This window comes from Corapipo altera, unplaced genomic scaffold, assembly GCF_003945725.1.
Source record: "Corapipo altera isolate COAL_440 unplaced genomic scaffold, ASM394572v1 169, whole genome shotgun sequence".
Taxonomy (NCBI): domain Eukaryota; kingdom Metazoa; phylum Chordata; class Aves; order Passeriformes; family Pipridae; genus Corapipo; species Corapipo altera.
In genome coordinates, this window is record NW_020884946.1 from 277,715 (window position 1) to 301,151 (window position 23,437).

At 39.5% G+C, this 23,437-nt stretch overlaps 1 protein-coding gene across 7 annotated transcripts in view; it reads right to left on the reverse strand.

Annotated features, from left to right (window-relative positions):
* Positions 1–23,437, reverse strand: part of KIAA0586 (KIAA0586 ortholog) — a 74,872-nt gene that overhangs the window by 40,842 nt on the left and 10,593 nt on the right. For 6 of the 7 annotated variants that reach the window (XM_027662598.1, XM_027662597.1, XM_027662595.1 and 3 more), the window contains exons 11-22: positions 23,368–23,409; positions 21,777–22,003; positions 20,789–20,861; positions 19,860–20,117; positions 19,505–19,679; positions 13,647–13,835; positions 12,194–12,375; positions 10,875–10,982; positions 9,347–9,421; positions 3,490–3,686; positions 3,169–3,287; positions 2,401–2,585 (exon numbers count right to left, since the gene is read on the reverse strand). In XM_027662598.1, the coding sequence (XP_027518399.1) occupies positions 2,401–2,585; positions 3,169–3,287; positions 3,490–3,686; positions 9,347–9,421; positions 10,875–10,982; positions 12,194–12,375; positions 13,647–13,835; positions 19,505–19,679; positions 19,860–20,117; positions 20,789–20,861; positions 21,777–22,003; positions 23,368–23,409 (1,830 nt within the window). The remainder of the gene's footprint in view (positions 1–2,400; positions 2,586–3,168; positions 3,288–3,489; positions 3,687–9,346; positions 9,422–10,874; positions 10,983–12,193; positions 12,376–13,646; positions 13,836–19,504; positions 19,680–19,859; positions 20,118–20,788; positions 20,862–21,776; positions 22,004–23,367; positions 23,410–23,437) is intronic. The other variant, XM_027662599.1, reaches the window with a different exon arrangement.

The window sequence follows — 23,437 nt, forward strand, 5'->3', positions numbered from 1 at the left end:
AAGAAAAATCAGCTAAAAGGAAGATTACAAACAAAGGAACAGACAAGACAGGAAAGCACCAAATAAGCACAAATGTAATCGTGATGTTCCTTTTAAAGATGACAGCAGTGTACATAAATCTGACGAGTATGATGGTTGTCATTTAAGCTGCTATGGAGGAATATGATGGACCTTTCCAGAATTTTTCCAGCTTTGTTCTCTGACATTTCATAAAGAAAACAAGACAATGAGGTTATAGGAAGACTTCCAGTATAGTTTCTGAAGAATAAGTCCTCAGATTTTTATTAGAATCTCTTATGGAAAGTAGAACATGCCAACACATTTGGCAGCTCACATTGTGACACCAAAGAATTAAGGAACAGTTGCAGTTCTAGATAGGAAACTTCACAGTGGGAAGGGACAGATCAAGATGCATCAACTACATATTCAAAAACTTCTGCTATAAGCTGAGCACAAATGGAAAAAGAAGCATTAAAAAAACCCTCATGATAGCTACCAGCTACAAATATGGAAAGGCTTTAAAAAACATAATTGGCCACCTGAGATTCCAATAAAGGCAGGAGAGTATCACTACCACAGCACAAGGCACTGAGGAAACTCCATCTCACAGACCACATTATTATTAAAAATGTCTATTAGCATATCAGTGTTACTTGTGCTCCAGATCAACCTAAATTAGGAAACATCAAAGCTGCCTATAAGGAAGAGTCAAAAAATGGCCCCCACGTGGATGATTGCTTTATTTAGGCTAATTAAACAAAGGCCAAAAAGGACAAAACTAATCTCTTGGAGTGGGCAGCATATATGGAACAAGGAAAAAACAACCATTTCAGGCTTATGAATAATTCATAATCCTAAGGATATGTCAGTTGAAGCTGGTACAGCAACAAAAGGGCCGTTAGTAAATGTAGGATGGACAACAGAAGAGGTTTCCAAGGACCAGAATAACAGGCTACAAGGAACATCTTGGACATCAGGCCCTCCTTACTCTGTAATGGAGTGGGGAAGAGATGCAGGATGGCTGTACTTCAGCCCACAGCAGTGAACTGATCACTTCTGACTACAGAATAACCTGTTTGTCCCTTCCAGCAGGCACCTGGTGGTATTTCAGCCTAAATGCACTGAGCAGAACAAAATGAGGGATCCCACTTCAACAAAGCCTCCACCAGTTGGATTTCTAAGCACAGCAATTTCCACATGCATCCCAAAGACATTACACAACACCAGATTGCAGCACAGCCACGCTGGTATCAAAATAAGAGCCAGCTGTCATCTGATTATCAAAGGGAACACAGGAAATTATCCTCTATTACAGGAAGCTCTACTAATCAATTAAGCATTTACTGAAAACTACTGAGCTCAAAACTCAGAAAGAATTAATAGCCATTTTAACAGATATTAAAGAATGGCTGCAAGCCCATTAAGTCCAAAAATATCATTCTCAGCTTCCTTCTCTTCTTAGATGAAAAAATTAGTTTCTTTATATTTCATTTATTGCAAGTGAGCAACAATAACTTATTTTTGTTGAAAATAACATGAGCTGTCTTTTGACAATGTGAAATTAAGTACCAAATCCTTTCCTTAGAAATTAGTTTTGTGCTCATCCTTAAAGTAAATAAATAAATAAATAAATCCAGCACGTTGCAGCAGCACAAGGGAATTGATTTTGCTTTCCCTTCAATTTCTTTTTTCAAAAGTGAAATAAAATCCCAGAATGGTTTGGATTGGAAGGGATCCTAAAGATCATCCAGTTCTATCCCCCTGCCATGGGCAGGGACACCTCCCACTATCCCAGGTTGCTCCAAGTCCCGTCCAACCTGGCCTGGAACCCTTTCAGGGATGGGGCAGCCACAGCTTCTCTGGGCAACCTGTGCCAGTGTCTCACCACCCTCAGCCAAGAATTTCTTTCCCAATATCCAACCTAACTCTGTCCTCTGTCAGTGGGAAGCCATTCCCCCTTGTCCTGTCACTCCAGGCTCTGTCCAAAGTCCCTCTCCAGCTCTCTGGGAGTCCCTTTAAGCACTGGAAAGTGCTCTGAGGTCTCCCTGGAGCCTTCTCCTCTCCAGGCTGAACACCCCCAGCTCTCCCAGCCTGTCTCCAGAGCAGAGGGGCTCCAGCTCTTTGATCACCTTCATGGCCTCCCCTGGACTGGCTCCATGTCCATGTCCTTCCTATGCTGAGGACTCCAGGCCTGGACACAGCACTGCCAGGTGGGTGTCAAAAGAGCACAGCAGAGGGGCAAATAGGTTTAATCTTGTTGCTTGCTGGAGTATAATAAGGAATTATAAAAAAAAGGCAAACAATGCACATTCAGTTCATCCATCCTTTCCTGTCATCATGCCATGGAGAAATTATCCCTTAGAACTTCTGCAGGAAGGTTTAGGTAAAATGGACACTTACCACCTTAGTCACTGTGCTCAGAAGAACATTTGGATCAGGAACTGCTCTCTGAGCCTCACTGTCACCCAGCATGGTGGCAATTGTTTCACTGAGAGCTTCATTTACAAAATGATTTATCATTTCTGAGTCCACAGGGACACCAGCGTTGACAAAGAGCTGAAATCCTCCTCCACCTGCAACTTCAACTGAAAATGAAGGAACATAAAACTCATGTCCAGGTCCCACCTCCTAAAATGCATGTTCTGTACTGCAGCCACTCATTTTGTTCTCCATGAGCTTTTAAACATTCCTTTGAAAAAAGTGATTTTTTTTTTCTTTTTTTACTTTAAAGATAAACAAGAGTAGAGAAACAATTCCTGATCATAAAAGAAGGCAACAGCGACATCACAGGAGAAATGCTTTTCTCTCCACTCTCACACATTTTCAAAGTGGGGGGTGATTTCTGACATATCTATTAACAAAAGAAAGGCAAACAAACATTACAGGCTTAGCAAAATGCCAAGTCTGATTTAGATGGCCAGTAACAGAAGGTGATTTGTACAGTGGGGTGATTTATGCCTTCTTTTCCTTTTTTTTTTTTTTTCCAGATAATTTATTTCAGTGGCCTTATACCACAACATAAATTAAAGTGTGCACTGCTGCTTTTTACAGTTTCACTGGTTCAGCATTATCTACCCTTAGGCTCAGACAACAGCTACCTACACAGCTTGTGAAAATTAGCCAAAAATTGAGATATCCCATCTGCTGAGAACAGTAACTCCCACTTACCAATGTCAGGGGTTACAACCTCCTCGTCTCCACTCTCCGAGGTGCTGACACTGGGTACTGTTTCCTTCTGAGCTGGACACATCCCACTGATAATTTTTGCCATTATTTCCTGTTCCACCCTGGCAGAATAAAATCTTTTTAACTATCAGCAAACACCAAGACACCTAAAAGCACACAAAAGAGCATCCTTGGCATGAAATGCAGGGCAGCTCATAGGAAAAGGAAGAAGGGAACAGAGGCAAGAAGAAAGGGAAGGATAATTAGGGAATCATTCCTCCTTCCATATATATTCTTTTGCCACTTTGTTACCTTGCAACTCACCAATTTATCAGCCTGTTTTCGATGGTTTCTCTCCTTTGAATCAGTTCATCCAAAACATCAGCAGGCTGCTGAGGGGCAGAAGCCACTGGAGGAAACAAAGGACCGTTGTATTTCGGTGAGGCAACTTTAAATTGGCCATTAAGCTCCAGAAGAGGCTCAGAGAACTCTGGAATTTCATCCCTCTCTTCTTCCTGATCCTAATAAATAAGGAGTAAATTAAGTTATGGTGCATTTCTGCAAGGCAATGTCATTGAGGTAGCTGTCAGGTTTTTTTCTTTAAGAAACACTTGTAGATGTGTCACAGCACACGAACCACGTTCTCCCTCCTCAGTGTGTCCTAGTTAATTGATACAACTCTAAGCTTAGCAAATCATAAATCTGTAGAGGTATAAAGTTATAGGAACTGCTAAGTAAAACATGATTTGGCTCCTATTTCCTGCCTGTGCTGCACAGGGCAGAGAGCCAGTGGTAATGCTAACACTTGAAAAATGTACTTGTGACATAAGTTTCTTTAATGTACACACCAGAAACGTTCCTCCTCTAAACACAAAACTTCAGGAAACTTTCTACAGTTACTTGTTGGGTTAGGGCTTTTTTGTTTTGTTTGGGTTTTGGTGTTCTGGTTGCTTTTTTTAAAATGAATTAAACTTGTTCATTAAAGTTTCCTGTCTGAAAAGACACAGTCCCAAAAGTTAATGAGCATGTAGTCTGTCAAAACTCTAATAAACTTGAAGACCAGACATTAATATTTTACACATATGTTACATGTGTGTTTACAGTTTCATTAAGTCCAGCTGCTGAAAGTTAGAAGGTATTTCTGGGTAATAATTCAAAAAATCCTCGCAGACATCTTGATTTTAATGATAATATGCTATTTCTAAAAAGTTATAGAAGTTACTTGGTGTGTGTTATAATGTTTGGCTGTTCCCAAAGATGCCTCCCTCCTTTTTCCCTGGATACACAGCACCAAGTCCCAAAAAGCAGTCACTAATCCATCATACTGTAATGTCTCCTGATGGATGAGAACCTGCATCCTTCACTTGTAATATTAAAAGCAAATGTCTCTAATGGCAATATGATTCTCTAAGAAGAAAATTTGGCATGGCAGAAAGACATGAAGAGCTGGGCCCTAAATTACCAGTGAGAAGCATGTGATGGTGCATAAAAGAGCTCCCTGTAAATCCACATTTACTAAGATTAATCTCCAACACAGTGAAAAGAGAAAAAAAAATCTTCTTTTCCTTTACATAAATTAAACTTACTTTTAACCCATAAAATAAAATAAAAAAAAAACAAAGAAAAAAAAAAGTGCTATATATTATCTATGAATAAAAGAACAAATCACTGAAAACAGAAAGAACAGAGAAGGGGAAATAAAAAGACAGTGACATTTTCCTGTCTCCTTCCTCAACCCAGCATTAATAATTCTCTCCTACCTTAATATACTTCAAAACTGCAAAGTCAGAGAGGTCCCTGATGGGTATTACAACAAAGAGCTGTTGGGGAGCAGGATCCTTCTGGATCTTTATATAGGGATAATTCTTCAAAGAAGTGAGAATATGTATATTCTTGAAGAATATGTATATTGGGTGGCAAACAAAGATCTCTAAACCATTCTGGGCAGAGAAATAACCAGTTTAGTTCAACTCAGAAAGCACTGGGTGCCTTGCAAGCTGATAAGCAGTTCATGCTATCAGGATATATGTACTCAGAACCATAATTCATTCTGACAGCAAATGTAAAGATGTCTTTGTCCAGCATTTCATTATGCATTTTCTTCTGCCTGCTTTACTCCATAAATTTTCTTTGATGTTGCCTATTTAATACTTCTGAGAGTATGCAAAATACAAACATCTGGATTAAATAAACCAAGTACATACAATAAATCTTACATATATTTAGTAACTCTGACAAACTTTTGCAGTCCTCCTGCATTTCTAAAATATTTGATATTTAATAGCGCACAAATCCACAATAATGCACAAATCCAGAGGAAAACTGTATTCATTTTGGGGTGATACATCATCTCTGCTGAAATAAAAAAATAGTGTAACAGTCAGTATTTAATTATACAGATTGAACTTGAACATATATCACCTTGTAGACCAATCTTGAATAATCTGCACTTAATTCTGCATTTTGCTTCCCTGGAGACTGTTGAAAATACCTATCAGGACTCCCAATCAAAATATGGCATAAATTAGAAGGTCTTTCAGATATGATTGGAATATTAATCACCTACTTTATTATAAAGTATCAAGCTGAAATTCTATTTCCCAAATTACATTGAAATAACTTAAAAAAAAGTTCGTAATGCTTAGTGGTATAGATTAGTTTTGTTCCATTACCAAACACGTATATGCAGAGGCTTTTATCAAAGCCTCCCAAAACTTAAGTCATGGATTTCTGGATGGATTTCTAAAGCAATTCTCACAGGCAAGGCCAGGCTGCATTGCAGGTGTCACCTGGGATCTTTTGTCTGAAGAGTCACACGTGTGAAAACATCACTGTCCCCACGAGCGTGTGTGGGAAACCAGGGCTGAGGGAAATGCATTTAGTCTGAGCTCTGCAGGTTCTAAATATTGAGTGCTGTTGAAACTGGAAGCAAAATTTCTGAGAAACAAGTCACCACCTTGCACTTAGGGCATGTTCAGAGAGAGTAAAAAGGGTCTCCAATCCTAAATCCCACTAAATTTGCTGAAGTCCCCCCGGATGTGGCTGTTCACAAGAGCTGACACAATAAAACTCAGAGTCTGCTCTTGGCTCATGTGAGCAGAGCAAGGTCCTCACTCTGAAAAAATCCCAGAATGGTTTGGCTTGGAAGGGACCTTAAAGATCATCCAGTTCTACCCCCTGCCATAGGCAGGGACACCTTCCACTAGCCCAGGCTGCTCAGAGCCTCATCCAGCCTGGCCTGGAACAATTCCAGGGATGGGGCAGCCACAGCTTCTCTGGGCAACCTGTGCCAGGGCTTCACTACCCTCACAACCAAGAATTTCCTCCTAATCCAACCCTGCCCTCTGCCAGTTTAAAGCTGAAAAGGCAAGTTCATGCAAGGAAACCTCTTCTGTGCAGAAAGTGTAAACCTACTTTGTTGTAGGTGCAACCATTGATCAAAAATAAAGAAATCAAAGCTGTTTTCTGCTTTGTTCCGTAAATTTTCTTACTGTGAAGTAAGAGTACCTAATTTAACTATTTTGGAAGGTGGAGCTCTGGGTCTTTAAACACAAGATAGAGAGGTAGCAATGGGGGGAGGGGGGGTTGTGTTTGACAGGCTGGGGCACAGTGCAGAGTGCTCAAGACTGCTAAATGAGTGTTTGAGATGTGACAAAGGCCTGTCCCCACCCAAAAACAGGAGCACAGAGGAACAACAAGAGGTGGGAGAACAACCAAATACGACAACCAAGCACCAGACATGGGTTATTCCAAGGGCCACCACAGGAGAGGGCCCAGCCCCAGGGCCCAGCAGTGACACCCAGCAAGATGAGCCCAAGGAATGACTCTTCATGGTACCTTTCTTCAGGTGGGGCAGGTGCATTTGGATGAGGTGACGACACTGTGAACTATTCTGGGATGCAGGGAATAGGTATTTTGGGATGGAACAACAGTTTTTATGGGGTGTTTACAGTGAGGAAAAGGAGATGTGGAAAGAAGAGAGGGTTTGATTGGAAGGGACCTTAAGGATCATCTCATTCCATCCCCCTGCCATGGGCAGGGACACTCTCCACTAGACCAGGTTGCTCCAATCTCTGTCCAACCTGGCCTTGAAAACTTCCAGGGAAGAAAAAACAGGAAAAGATAAAAACCCCAAAAGATATTTCACACAAATACTTATCCTCCTCAGTTCTAAGAGAATTAAGTTCTCCTAATAAAAGGGAGAGGGGGGAAGACAACAATGAGCTGTTTCTTCCATACAGCATTTTATGCACATTTTTTCAGGAATCTGAAGCCTCTTTTATAACAATAACTTTGCTTTCTTTTGATGTCTTAAATACCCCTGCCACTCCAGAGATTGATTTTATGCTTCCACATTGTGTTTGCCTTGCACATTTTTAAGAACATTGTCCGTGTGGTCACAGGCCAAACATATGTTTCACTTGGAACATTTTTTGGTATTGTGGTTAAAATATATCTCATTGCCAAAAATAAGAGATAAAAGCAATCCAGGAAAAAGATGAAAAAAGGAAAGATGAATAACTATTATTCACATAATAAAAATTTAACATTGCAGTATTTTTTGTTAGTTCATAAAATGATTTCTTGAATAGCTTTCCTCTTTAGTTTCATAAATTAAAGCTTTTTTTTTAATGCAAACAGAAGAACAATGTCCACATAGATTTAACTCCTCTCCTCCAACAACATCAGTAACTTTGAAACTATAAGTGGGTAAAGCATTTGCACAGTTGTGATAGACAAACCACCAATTTAGGTTATTTTAACCAACTGATGACATAAAATGATGAATTCATTTTAAAAATAAATCTGCCATACTGACCTGTAGGCTACAGGGTTAATATTCAATGTACACTCTAATCCTGGGATCCAGAGCACGAAGAAGAGGTAAAAAGAATACATTTGGGGGTAGATTTTGAAATGCACACAGCAAGTCTTGCTCACTGAAGTGAAACACAGGCTGGTTCACCAACCTTGTGGGTTTGTCAGCCCCTACTCTGACATGAGGTCAGCTGACTAAAAGAGGACTTGCTACCTAAAAAAATTAAACTGTGAAAGAGTATCTCAAATAAAACAGAAATGACAATGTTGTTAAATTTTGGAAATTTCTAATGAGATCTATGAGATGAGCAGTACATGAGTACAGAGAATGACAGAACAGGCAAAGTTGGAAGGGACCCACAAGGATCATCCAGTTCAGCTCCAGGACCCTCCCCAAGAGTCACATCATGTGCCTGAGAGCATTGTCCAAATACTTGAACTCTGTCAGGCCTGGTGCTGTGACTCCTCCTCACTGTTTGTCCTTTCTTTCATGAAGTTACAACGTTTGACTGAAATGAGATATTGCTAAAGCATTTTAGGGCCTCAAAAGCACATGCAAATTGCTCTATACTGAAATTTTCTAAAAGGAACCCTCAGAAAATACTTTCATTCTTTAAAAGATAACTCACTTTAAAATCTGTAAGAGAATCTTATACAGAATCACAGAATGGTTTGGGTTGGAAGGCACCTCAAAGACCATCTCGTTCCAACCCCTGCCATGGGCAGGGACACCTTCCACTAGCCCAGGTTGCTCCAAGCCCTTGAACACTTCCAGGGATGGGGCAGCCACAGCTCCTCTGGGCAACCTGTGCCACCCTCACAGCCAAGAATTTCTTCCCAATATCCCATCTAACCCTGCCCTCTGGCAGTAGGAAGCCATTCCCCCCTTGTCCTGTCCCTCCAGGCCTTTGTCCCAAGTCCCTCTCCAGCTCTCTTGGAGCCCCTTTAGGCACTGGAAGGGGCTCTAAGGTCTCCCTGGAGCCTTCTCTTCTCCAGGCTGAACAACCACAGCTCTCTCAGCCTGTCAACATATTCATTACCTTCAGAGTTTTAAATTGTGAAATCCAAGTGCTGTAATCACTGCTGATTTTAGAGAACTACTTGTATTTCTAGTGGATTCTAACATATCCAAATAAAAGCCAATTTTAACTTTTTACTCTAATTCTTCAAAAGCTACTCTACTTTACCAACACACAGTAATTTCTAATATTCTTTATAGCACTGTAAACAGGTATAGTAGTGCTCACAGTGTGTACTTTTAAAGCTGCTAATACTGTTTACATTGTTTTCAGATATGACAGAATGATATAAAACAAATATATTTTTTTTAAAAAAAGAAAGGACCTTTTTTCAATGTGATTACCTGCATGACATCAGTGACATCAACGAAATTAGTTCCTGGAAACTCTGTGTCTTCACTGTGTATATCTTCTGGGGTCTTATAAAGACAGATTGCAATTGTTAGGTATTTCATATAGGAGGGGAAAATGCATTAGCAGAAAAACTTCATGACAAAAATGCAATTAAATCACCACTCACTGTCAGTATTCTGAATTGAGAGAAAATGCTTTATCCACCTTACAAGTCAGGAGGAATTTCTTTGCACAGCATAGGGAGAGATTATTAGAACAACAACTTCCTGCATGCTGACAGCTGAAACCTGCTGTTACCAAATCTAATGGCAATAGTCTCCAAGTGTCTTAAGCAATTTACTTCTGTATGATTTCTGTGGTGTTATTTAATAATCAGACAATCACAGAATGTTTTGGGTTGGAAGGGACATTAAAGACAATCTCCTTCCACCCACCTGCCATGAGCAGGGACACCTTCCACTAGAGCAGGTTGATCTAAGCCCTGTCCAACCTGACCTTGGACACATTCAGGGATGGGGCAGCCACAGCTTCTCTGGAAAACCTGTGCCAGGGCCTCCCCACCCTCACAGCCAAGAATTTCTTCCCAATATCCCACCTAAATCTCTGTCAGTTTGAAGCCATTCCCTCTTACTCTGTCACCCCATTGTAAATAGTCCCTCTCCACGTTTCTTGTAGGTTCCCTTCAGGCACTGGAAGGCTGCACTAGGTCACCCCAAAGCCTTCTCCTCTCCAGGCAGAACAATCCCAATTCCCTCAGCCTTTCCTCATAGCAGAGGTGCTTCATCCCTCTGATCATCTTGGGGTGATGGAGTAATATATTTTTAAAATAATAATCACTATTCTGGTCCACAATCTCTGTCTTGTTCAGTGAATACTTTGACCACAGGACTCTGGAGGACCCAACTCCAGAAGTCAGAATAGCAACTAACACACAGGGCAAACAAAATGTACAATAATCATACAAAAACCATCCCTGCAGCCCCGTGCCTTCACACTGTCCAGTCTGCCCTTATTGTTCAGCAGGCAGCAGTACAAAAACCTTCATTGCTGCTTAGATTAGATTAAAAACACTTCTGAAAAGTTCCATGGAAAGAAAATGGACTGGTCAGCTCCACACACCACGGGCTCCCAGGACACAAAATGCCATGAACCACCAGAGAACAGCCAAGGAGCAGATGGAGGAATGAGGAACATCCTCAGCCTTCACATCAGAACACTGAAGCCAGTGTAAACCAGACAGACATGGGCCAACAGGGATTATAATTCTTAACAGGGCACAGAAACACTATTTTTATTAAGAATTTTACTATGGTGATTATTTAATCTTGGAAGAATAGTGTCTTGCTGCAATTTCTCATTTTCTTAAAACAAATCTTTTACACAATAAATTCTTTAGAATAATTACTCCATTTTTCCTGGAACTGTCTCATTTCTCTAACTAAAGACAATGAGATAACTTAGCAGTAATTTAACATATTTTCTTTTTTGAACAAATCTGAATTCACAGACAATCAATACCTGTATTACAGCATCCACAGGAGGAAGAAGAGGTTCAGAATCTGGAAGAACATGGTTTACACTCACACTGTCACTCGAAACACTGTCAATGTCCACATTTGGTAACACCTGGGAAAGAGGGAAAAAAAAAAAGCATTAATATAAAAATCTATGTATTAGCTTGGCTGTTATCACTGAACTTTTTAGATTCTTCCATTTGCTACTGAGCCACTAAACTTCAGAGACCCTCCCCTTTTCTGGTGCCTGGACCTGGTATCACCTTGGTTCTGAAAAACAAAACCCTGTAAAAAACTAAGGGCAGAAATATTCACATGTTTTCTTGCAGTACCTGATTTTTCCTGTTCTTTCATTCCCCGACACTTTGCCTTGCCTGTGAGAGAAGGTGAGTGTACCTATTATTTATAACTTATTATTTATATGGGAGATGTGTGTTTGACTTACAATTTGTTTGCACAGTGTAGGTTGATTATTGGCTTCACACTGTCACACATCTGGTACAGTAAAACAAAGGGAAAATTGTATTACAATATAAAAACAGGTCCACTGTAGCATCAAAATGGGTTGTGTGTCTGTTAAGAACAAAGATTTAAATGCTTGCTTAATTCCTCAGGGAAAAATCACATTAAGTATTTAAGAACTGGGTGAACTAACAGCAAAATGTGGGTGGAATAGTGACACAGCAAAGGAACAAACCACACAAAACTCTACCTGTATTTAACTCTGAGGCCCATTAATCATTTGAATCTGAAAGGTGTATGTGGGATGTGTACAGTCTCAACAATTTGAGCCCAAAATAATGAACACATAAGAAACATTCACTTCCTTGTCAACAGACTCATGTTAAAAATTAAAACAACAAACTCCAACCCACCAGGTAAGGACTGTGGGGGTTGATTAATCTGCAGTGAAATCCTTGGGTTGACAATCATGCTTGAAACAGAAATCTTAAAGGCCAAAGCAGTCATCCAAGAAAACTGACATTTATATTTATACTTTTTTTGATTCCAAATTTGTTCTGGCTGAAAAATCTCATTAAAAAAAAGAAAATGTGACATAGATCTATTTTTACACACACCCTGTCTAGGTGACAGAGGGAAGAAATAGTTTTCTATTTTGATGAAATAATAAAGATAATTGATAAAATATGAGTGAATATATTAGCACAGCATGAGAACTTCCTGGTCCCTCCATTCTTTATGTTTCTGTTGCTTGCTAAAAACCATCTACTGATGTCAAAGAGCACTAGTGGTGGATCAGACTGCCTTTAATTAGCATTCATTAAAATAAACAAACAAATAATCATCACTCTTGACAAGTACCTGCACAGAGAGCTGAGGTGGATCCTTTTTCTCTGATCTCATCTCTATCACAGCTATGTTTGGTTTTTTTACCTCAACTGGAGGTTTTGGCACTTGAGGGAGGGAGGTTGTAACTGTGACAGGGTGTGGCTTGTCTATGATGATCCCAGCAGGCTGCAGGGATGTACTGCTCTGGGTCTGACCTAAGGACAGTTGAAAAACAATTAAAAATGCATATAAATCTCCAAAGTCAGCAAATTCATAAATTAATTAAAATGAATTTCTACGTGTCTGTGTTTCATGTCAGGCTGAGATTCTGTGTGCAATTACAGGCCAATTAAAAAGCCCCCTATTAACACTATGGGGATTCACCAGGTAATCTGAAGGCTTTCCCAGCAGAAATTGTAAACTCAACAGTGCCATTTTTAAAAATTACTTTCTTGACTATGGTGACACCTACTGCTGAAAATCAGAATTGTGTTTGCTGATCCAAAAGTACACACCATGTTTCCCCCACCTCACATTCTTATAATAATATCCAAAATAAGATTACACTTATAATACCATCCCACAAATTTTTGAGACACCCTTTAAAAAACATAATTCTCTTCTTTAAATGCCAATATAATACTAACCCTTCTCAAAACGAGGCCTGTAGAAAGGTTCTATTCAAGGTGCAAAAATACAGAACCTTTTAACAATGAATTTAGTGTGTTTGGCACAACCCTACTGAAACTGTTGGGCTGGAGTCATTGTAAATGTTGAATCCAAGGGCCAGTAATTCAGTTTCTGTTTATGTGGACACCAAACTTAAAGCCAGAATATGAACCCTAGAAATGGAAAGTGTGCAAGAAAGGGGACAGGTAAGCAATAAAACTGGGGCAATAAGCTCCAGGACCTGAAAGGAGCCCACAAGAAGGATGGAGAGGGACCTTTTACAAGAGAATGTAGTGACAGGACAAGGGGGAATGGCCTCAAACTGACCAAGAGTGGCTTTGGATTGGATATCAGGAAGAAATTATTCCCTGTAAAGGCAGTGAGGCCCTGGCACAGGCTGCCCAGAAAAGCTGTGGATGCCCCAACCCTGGAAGTGTCCAAGGCCAGGTTGGATGGAGCTCTGTGTAAACTGGTCCCGTGGAAGGTGTCCCTGCCCACGGAACAAGATGATCCTCAAGGTCCCTTCCAACCCAAACCCTTCTGTGATTCTGTGAAATAATTACCCTAATTGTCACTAGACATCCAGAATAAAATAAATGAGGAAAACCAGAACATTTTAAACTGATCCCCCAGATATCCTATGGGAAGGGAAGCTGCAAATCTCATGGACCAGGGCAAACCACAGAATGGTTTGGGCTGAAAGGGACCTTAGAGATCATCTAATTCCAACCCTCAAATCACTGATTTAAGAAGAAACAAGTCATATTTCCATGAAGCAGCAGTAATTAACCTCCTTCTCCAGGTTACTTGCTCCTACCTAGTGGAATAGCCATGGGAATGAGGTGACCTTCAAGGGGACCATAGGCAGGAGGCACATCCTGACTGGGACTGAAGACATACTGATTTTCCTGGGCAAGAGCATACACAGGATGCTGTTTCCTGGGGCTGGTGATGACCTTCTGTGTGTGAGAAGAAGTCTGGGTTCTTGCTGACTTAACCTTTGTACCTGAAACAAGAGCAGATAAACTGCATGTCATCAACATGTACACAACCAGGACATCCCACATTCTGCAAATTCAAGCCTCCCTGCTGAAGGAATTATAAATATTTGCTGTGGGATGGAGGGAATGAGGGAGGGAGTCAGGAAGGGCAGAATCTAGAAGTGCTAAGGGAGATGTCTCAGTACTGACAGCAGTAAAGGAGTTAAAATTGCCATTTTCAAGCTGAATCTACCAGATAAAAGCACAGAAACATGAAAAGAACACAAAGATAGTAGCAGGATGAAACAAAATATGTGATTTAGCTGCTAAGAAGAAATCCATGATTTAGGTTTCAAATGCAGCCACAAGACTGACAGGTACTCAAAGGAACAGGTATAATCTACAAATTCCTGGTTTAACAACTCACTGCTACTGGCAAATCAAGCCATAAGTAATACCCATAATTCCTGACTTCCAGCATCAAGGAAGCACTGATTTCTCTGGTCCAGTTTTTAAAGTTTATTGTAAATAGCAGCCAGAAGTAATTTGTGTGTAAAAGTATCTTCAGCATATAGCAGAGGAGAGCATTTATTGCAAAGTGCATTTCTCACTATACCGTCATGCAAGACCTTATTCAGCCTAAATTTTTTGCAAGCAGTGGTTATTATTAAGGAAATTATTAACTTTAATCTAAATGGATAAATTCCTCCCAAAAAGGACTCAACCACTGTGAATCAAACAGAAGTGCTTGGGCTGCTACTTTGCAGGCGTCAGGAAAGTGAATCTGTAAGAGTCACGTTGGTAACCAGCTCCAGCTCTTTGTTACAGCCAAAAAAATGTCATGTTACTCCTCTGTTGTTTCTAACCACCACCTCTCTGTGTTCATTGCCACTTAACACGTGGCAACCAGCACTTTTTAGCTCTGTTCACATTTAAAGAGCCTCCTAATTAACTGAAGAATGAAAGTCAATGATTATAAAGTACGGGGATAAAAAAGATTGATAATCTCACTTTTAACAAATGCAGACAAGCAAATAAGGCAATTCTCTCACAAAGTGGTGTTTTTGTACAGACAAATTATGGGTTATAAGCCTGGAAACAAGAACAGCAAGTCACAACTCTTCAGTGAGAGGTCAGAAAGAAGAGGCTCTGGAAAAGGCTTTGCTGTCTGGTTGGATAAGCAATGGGAAGAGAAATCACAATACAATTCTGTGGCCAAGGGGATAAAACCCTCAGATGTCTCAACAGGATGTCAGAGATGGAGCAGGGGGAGACTTCCATATATGATAACTCTGCATTCAGTACTAAGTCTGTACCTCTGTAAGTATTAAAATAGATTGGACTTCAAAAGGCCTTTTTCATTTTTTAAGGAAAAATCACCAGGAAGCTGCAAACTAAAGTCAAAATCTCACTACAAATCAGATGCTCAATTTGAAGTGTCCTATTTCCTATTGAACAGAAAGTGTCCAGCCACGGGAAGAAGCAACTAAGGGCAGAATTTCTGATGCCTTTAAATGCTGAGCATGTGCCTTTCTGCCCAGCACAGGTTAGCCAGAAAAACTGTTCTGCAGCCAGAGACAAATTACTGGAGTCAGGAACATAAACAGATACAGTTCAGAGGCCTGTGATTTAGCAGAGGTCACACTACATGATCTCACAGTCCCCCTTGGCCTTGAACTTTTGAGCAAAAGCAGGAATTGGCAGTGTATCTGTAGTGCTGCCAACTTGTAAAAACAAGGTTCTCACAGTGGGAATGATGAAGTACTGTACACACACAGCACCTCATTTTAATTGCTTTCAACTTTTCATTTCCCCCCTCAAAAGTTTATTTGCACTGGGCAGAAACTAGACATTTAATTAAACTTAGCTTTAAAAAAACTAGTGTTTTACATCTACTTATCAGTTCACATTATGCAAGAAAACAACTCCAAGTTGGTTTTTTTTCTTTTTAAGAAATGATCTCTTACTCATAAAAGTGTTGGTTGAGGTTTTTTTTTCCTAACTTCCCATAAGAAAGCAAGCATTAGTCACCACAGTTTATTTGCAAAGAAAATGGTTGAGAGTTATAAAATGACTGAAAAGAGCCTCTCCAGATGGCCATTTCAGTCTTAAATAAACATCCTTATTCTAACACTAATTTAAACCAAGCTCAGTGGATCGCTCTGACAAAGCAGGGTCATTTAATAAGTCTGGATTTTCCAGCCAATCAAACCCAAGGCCAAAGACTTCCAACTATTTCTAAGCCTTTATCACCTGGGACATCAAGGCCAGGAAGGGAATCTGAGGGTGCAGATCTGTGAGATTGGGTTCTTCCTTTCTTTTTTTGAAAGAACCTGGTGCTTTAAAGTGCTCACTCAACTCTGTTGCATTTCACTTACACTCCTGCTACAGAGGAGAACAGATCTGTTTCTAATTTTATTATTTATACTTCCCTGCCATAACAGGATCTTCCCAAGAGCAGCAAAAGCATTTAACTGTTTCACCTTCACGAGACCCACGTGAAACACCAGCTATTACTGTTCCATTTCATTGACAAGGTGCAGGAAAGCACAGAAATTAAGCACCTTGAGCAACTGTCTTACCCAGAGTCAGGTCATGCCAGTATCAAGCAAAGGCTGACCTCATTTTAAAGCCAGTAAAATCAGAGAACTTGGAATAGGACATATTCATTGGAGTGCTTCCTTTACAGTCTTCCTTTCTTCCCTTAGATAAGAATACAAGGGGAGGGGGGTGTCTTTATTTTATTTACTGCCCCGATAGAGACAAACCCATAACTTTCCAGAAGTGCAGCCTGATGTGAAATAGAGAAACAGATTTTCTGGTGGCTTTATTCCTGCAAACACACGTTGCTGTGCTGCTGCTGAGTGACTCCATGGCTTGGAATGGGAAAAGGCTATCCAGAGTTCATCCTGTTTTCAGGCAAAGAGCTTTAAACCGTGTTTGTCACACGCAGGAGTGCTGGAAGATTGAAGGCACCATCGACCCAGTGCAGTTTTCTCTTTAATTTCTATTTGCCTCCAGCAGAAAACAAGCACAGGAGCAGCTTTTTACACAAGCTGTACCTTCACTTTTCACTGACACCACGGAATTAAACATGTTACTGGTAGAAAACTGGTGGTTTCAAATCATCAAATAACCTATTTATTATAATTAGTTGGAGGAGGGGGCACTCTTTCTGCCACTTTACAAGATACTGTTGCTGGAATAATGAAATTGGCCTCCCTGGAAAGGTTGTGACCTTCCATAAAGGACAAGAGGCCAATAAATATAGAAGAAAATTCATTTTGGACTCAGCAAAAGCAGAACTGCTGATTGAATATTTTTAAAGAAGTGTCTGTTCTCAGTCCAAATCTTAGTGGTCACTGTGTTACTGTTATTGCTACACTAAGTGCTTACCAGCACACATTTTGTTCAAACAAATCTGTGCAGAATAAATTAAATTATAGGTGCACAGCATAACCAGGAGTCAAAATGAGAGATCTATCATGCTGGTCTACCAATATACCATTATTCACCAAAAAAAAAAAAAAAGACATGTTTCAAGAGAGGTAAAATAAAATATACAAGCAACAAGACTATCAGTTTTCATGTAACCTGTTCTCACCTTTTAAAAAAGGAAGTAAGTCTTGAGGTTTTCTAGGTTTTTGCCAGGACTGTAACTCACATTTTCCAGGAGGGTTATGAGAATTGGGAATACTTTCTACCAGTAACACTTTTTCTTCATGGATCACAACTGGGCTCCAGAGCACGGGTAAGAGAAGTGCCAGGAAATGGCACGAAGAGCACGTGGGGCTAAACAACAGATTCTTGTCCTGTTTTGAGGATCTGCCACTGTGGACGAACATTATGACCACAGAATGGTTTGGGTTGGAAGGGACCTTAAAGATCATCCACTTCCAACCCCCTGCCACGGGCAGGGACACCTTCCACTAGATCAGGTTGCTCAATTAAAATAATAATAATGTAAAAAAAAACCCCCAACAAACCCAGCCTCAAACCCAGCAGTGCTTGCCTTCAAAGATGTATCTGTGTTTTATACCACACGTTTTAATGGCTCAAAAACATGCTTTCATCAAGTGACTGCCTTCTGATGTTCATCTCTCCTGTTTCATACAGAACAGAGCATTTTTACAGCTGCAATAAAAACTCAGGCAGCATTTTTAAAACGTGACATTTCAGATTGCATCCAGTATATTTTCCCTGCATGGGTAACAACAGTGCAAGTGCAAGAAGTGTGGAGGGAGCCAGCTCATATTTTCCCATTGATGCACATCCTATTAACTCCACTGTGCCCATAATCACTTTAATACCTCTTACACTGAACCCTCTCTCCCATCTCCACACTTTCTCTCCATCATTATCCTTTATCATGTAATTTGCTCACTCTATCTTGCAGTAATACCATACAAATTAGATTTTCTAACATATCAGTTAAAGATTAACCTTATCTTCTGTATTAAGAGTCAGCTAAATTTTGAGAAGATAACTAAGAAATAAAACTGATCCAATTAAAACATTACTTTCTACTAACTCAAGATTAAGTTTATCCACACTTAGGTCAGATATCATAGAGTCTCACTTTTTTATAATTTTTACACATTTTTAATAGGTTTGAAAATTGGTATCTTCTTATCTTAATACTTTGCCCACAAAAGTAATGAACGGAATTCATTATTAATCCACTAATAATCTTTATCAATTAAATGGCCTTAACAAGCTCTTACAGAAAGGAGTTATACTCTGCTTTTAACCCTGATTGGACTCACAAAAGAGGTTGCCTGCATTTATTGAACTTCACCAACGATTCTGATGACTTCTTTCAATATTTCCAAGTTAAGAGATGTCATCTTCAAGCCCATAAACTTAATTTTTCATGTTTCAATTAATGTCTTAGAAGTGGGAAATTAAATCTCAGGCTTCCTCAATCTTTCAAATCTCAGTACCTTTCTGAACTCTGAATAAATTAAGCATGTAAATGACATGACTGGATAAACCTGACATAAAGAATTCATCTCTCAGTGACCTTTATCAAAAGCCAAGTTCATTTTCCAACACACTCAGCTTTCAGATGTGATCACTTCTGGCAATTTATCTCTTTAAGACTTGGACAACAATAGAGACATATTAATATACTTCTTAAAGTATTAATATACTTCTTAAACTCAGAAACATCAAATTAGATTATCAAATAAATTTTATTTATTTGATAATCTAAAGTAAGTGAGATACACACTAGGTAAGCCTGAAAATTTACGGGTTTTTTTTTTTTTAGTTTTGAAAAGAGCATCTTAAATAGAAATAGAAACAGAAATGGATTATTTCAGTTGGACAGGACCTACAACCATCATCTAATCCTGATGGATTAGATAACCCGAGCAATTCAGGGCTGAACAAAAGTTAAAGCCTGGTATTTCTACACATGTGTATTTTACATAAAGATATATATAGAAATAGATCTAGATATATAGATATAGAGATACAGATATGTATATATTATTTGTAAGGGTATTTTCCAAATGCCTCTTAAACACTGGCAAACCTGGGGCACTGACCACCCCTCTAGAAAGCAACTGCAGTTGCTTAGGCTTTAAATTGAAGAGCAGGTGAACCACAATTAAATAGCTTCATTTATACAAGGAATTCCTAACAGGAAAACTGGGAAGGAACACCTTGTTCACAACAAATGGTTACTCACCTTTAACATACTCTATCAGCTTGGGCCTTGGAAGTTTGGATTTGGGAGAGGGAGAGTTGAACCTCAGATATGGGGCTTTTTTGAGGGTGCTGCGATGGCCCTGGTAAATTGGTTTCCCATAAACTCGACACAGATAATCTTCATTTTGTACCAGTGCACTTCCACTCCTAGGGCCCTGATGCACATCAAAAAGGAAAACAAAAGAAGCAGTTTACAGTTCTTCACGTATGAAAATGTGAACAGGACAGGGCCACCACTTTCATTTCTAATTATTACAGTTACACACACAACTTGTCACGTCGATGCTGCACTAACAGTTGTCACCAAAAGACAAACCAACCACCTGGGAACTCACATCTGCCCTTCCTTCTCTCCTCTGCAAACCTTCAGGAAAGTAAGTTCTAAGCCTCTGTTTCCTGGTGTTATCTTCCTCTTGCCTCTGCAATGGCTTAGCTGCACACAGAGGCATCTTTGTCGAGCCACCTTGGATTTGTTGAGTTTTCGCTTTCATTTCTTTCTTGGCCTTCATAGCCTTGAGGTTTTGGGCTCTCTTGATCCATGGGAGTTTTGGATCATATTTCCCTTGTTCTGAGTCATTTCTTGCCATTTCAGCCTAAAGATAAAACATAAAAGTTAGTAAATGGAGATTTTTATCTTCAAGGCTATCAGAAGAGCGTGTGGGTAACTCTGAAGCTCTGAGAAATGGTCTGTTCTCCGTGTTACCCAGCAACTGGGACCAGTGATTTTCATTAAGAAACCAACATTCTAAAATCATAGAATAGAATCATAGAATAGATTGGGTTGGAAAAGACCTCCAAGATCATCAAGTCCAACCCCTGATCCAACTCCAATTACTATATCATGGCACTAAGGGCCACGTCCAATCTCTTTTTAAAAACCTCCAGGGATGGTGAATCCACCACCTCTCTGGGTAGGCCGTTCCAATGCCTGATAACCCTCTCTGTAAAGAATTTCTTCCTAACATCCAACCTAAACCTCCACTGGCAGAGCTTGAGCCCATGTCCCCTTGTCCTATTGTTGGTTGCCTGGGAGAAGAGACCAACCCCCACCTGGCTATAACCTCCCTTCAGGTAGTTGAAGAGAGTGATGAGGTCACCCCTAAGCCTTCTCTTCTCCAGAAGAGAAAATAAAAGCAAATATTTTATTGTAGCCTTACGTTTTCAAGGTGTGAGCAAACCACTTCACTGTGGTGAACAGGAAAGAACAAGGCAAGGTGGAAAAACACAAGGCAAAAATCTGAACTCATTTTTCCAGCCATTTTACCTGGATTTCTTCACTGATTGCCTGGATCCACTCGTCCACAGCCCTCCTGATACGGATCTCTTCCAATACATCTCTGAAACAGAAGAAAGAACTATTTTAGGTCAGATTTCTTCCTGGGAAAGTAGTGACCTATAAATGCTATAAAAAGGGAAAGCCAGAACACAGACAGGAGGATTTTGCACCTCTGCATCCTCCAAAGGGACTAAACAAAGCCATGATTTCCCAAATCCAAACCTGTTCTTACAGAATGCCTGCAAACCTCACTCCCTGCTGGTAAGTACTAAGGTTACTGCAAATATTTAGGAATCAGAGGCAGCCATGTGTCAGCTCCTGCTTTGATCAAAACTGAAAAAACAAGGCTACAAAAACACTCCAGCTCAAAAGACAAAAAGCAGATGACAAATTACTACATGCCCTACAAGATAACGAGAGCAGGTATTATGCCTGAAAAAAAAAATCTTTACATATATATAGAATAGCTGCTTTCCTCAGGAAAATACAAGTTTAAGTTGTATTTTAATAGGAAAACTTTCATTATGATTCAAGCAAGAGTATTTAACACAACTAACGAAGCAAAAGTTCAAAAGGCAAAGATGTGCTGTAGGATGATTCATTCTGTAACATTTACAGGATTACAAATGATGAAAATAGCCTTGAATTTTCTTATTTTTTTGGAATGTTTGTATGGAAGCAGCTCAATGCCCCAAAGTCATGGCAAGCAGAGCAGTCTGTCCAGATGACAAAGCCTCAGAATTCAGACTTAGCAAGAAGTAACAGGCACCTGACAAAAATTCAGTTCACATCACAAGGGTCAAACACCACCTGAAGTTCAAGAACCAGCTAACGATTGCTAAGAAGAGTCAATAAATACTTTTTGCATTAGTTCTTCAATGCACAGATTTAAAAGAAAAAAAAATCAGAAAAGAGGTGCTAAAAGGAGTTCACAGACAAGGAGCAGCCTCACAAGCACTGAATTAAAGGGTCTGACCTGTTTGCAGTCAAGCTGTTAATGAAGGAATATGTGGCATCTCCATCCTTTGCACGAGTGACAGCTTCCAGATTCTCCTCGAGAAATTTCTTATTGTTTTGAACTCCTCTCAGAGTCCTCTCAGCATCCCTCAGGATGGATTTGGGCACTTGGATATTTTGAAGGATGGATGGTCTACTGAGCAGAGGATGTTCAGGAGGATCAGGTGCAACAGTGGGACTTTTGGACTAAAATTGAAACAGAACCTCCAGCTTTTAATCAGAGATTGTAATATCCTATTAATCTGTGATCCTGTCAATGCCATCACAGGGAATGCCACCAACCTGAATTACTCCAGAACATTCAGAGTGTTGCAAATACATTAAGAAGTCAAGAAAACTGAAAGACACCCAAAAAAACCCTCAAATGGCAAATGATGTAAAGCATGAGAAGCAAAACTAATGAAGACCATAAGTATGTGAGAAGATGGCAATTAGGGACATCAGGCATCACATGTAAATCTCTCCATGTAACAGTAATTAAATATAACTAAAGCCTAATAAAAAACAACCTTCTCTCAATATATGCACTTGTTTGGCATCAGTCTCCCCCAAGAAACACCAATCAATACTTCTAAGTTTTAACAAGAAGACAAATCCCTCAACAGCCTTTGATCCTCTCCCACTTTCAATGACCTTCACTTTTCAGAAGGAACAAGGAAGTCTTTTTCTTTGTAGAACCCTTTCCCAGAGATAAAAATCGAGCATAAATTAGCTGCTAAATTCAAAAGGAAGGGACACAAACACAGGAAACAAGTTCTCACATTCATTCTCACACTCCTGATGAAACCCAGAGGCCCCTGAGTACTTCATTTAACAACAATAAAAAAAATTAAAAAAGAGATAAATGTACATTAAAAAAAAAATCAAATCAAAACCAAAATACCCAAACTTGAGTAGACTCTGAAAGCATCAACTGAATGAACAGAAAAAAAAGACCTCACAGATCACAACTCAGTTTTGGTTTTAAGGCTGTTCTTTTATCAAATCAGAATTAAACACAAGTTTCTGTTCTAACAGGTGTTTTGTCACAATGGACAAAACAAAACAGAAACCAACACACTGATCCCACAGTCCTGGTTTTCCCTGGTGAGAAAAGGACAATGTAGCAAATTACTTATCAATTTTACATAGGCTTTCATTTTTAAAAGAAACTTTTTGACAAACAGTAGCTCAGTAAGAGCTAAAATCTGTGAGAAAATGTAAGAATTACAGATTCATGTTCAATTGTAAAATGATGTGAAGTTGCCAGGTAGGCCCAGATTATGAAATGATAATTATGAGTCCACACTCTGTCCACGTGAGAGAGCAGCTTTTTGCCTGACATTTGTATTGTTCCCTCAAGGTACTTTCACTAATATTTGATTTAGACAAGTCTAAGAACAAGTTAAATCAGTTCAATCTTACTTTGGGTAATGTAATCTATACATAACAGCAACCTTTTAATAAACATACATAGTCACTGCAGTGTTATTTCATTGCAAACACATTCAAAACTGCATCAGTATCACAGTATGTAAAAAAAAAAATTAAAAAAAAAAATCAAGGTCTACCTTAATAAGATCATTCATGTCAGATTTCCATGAATTTGCTTCCTAAAAAGATAGAAGAAGAGCTGTTGAA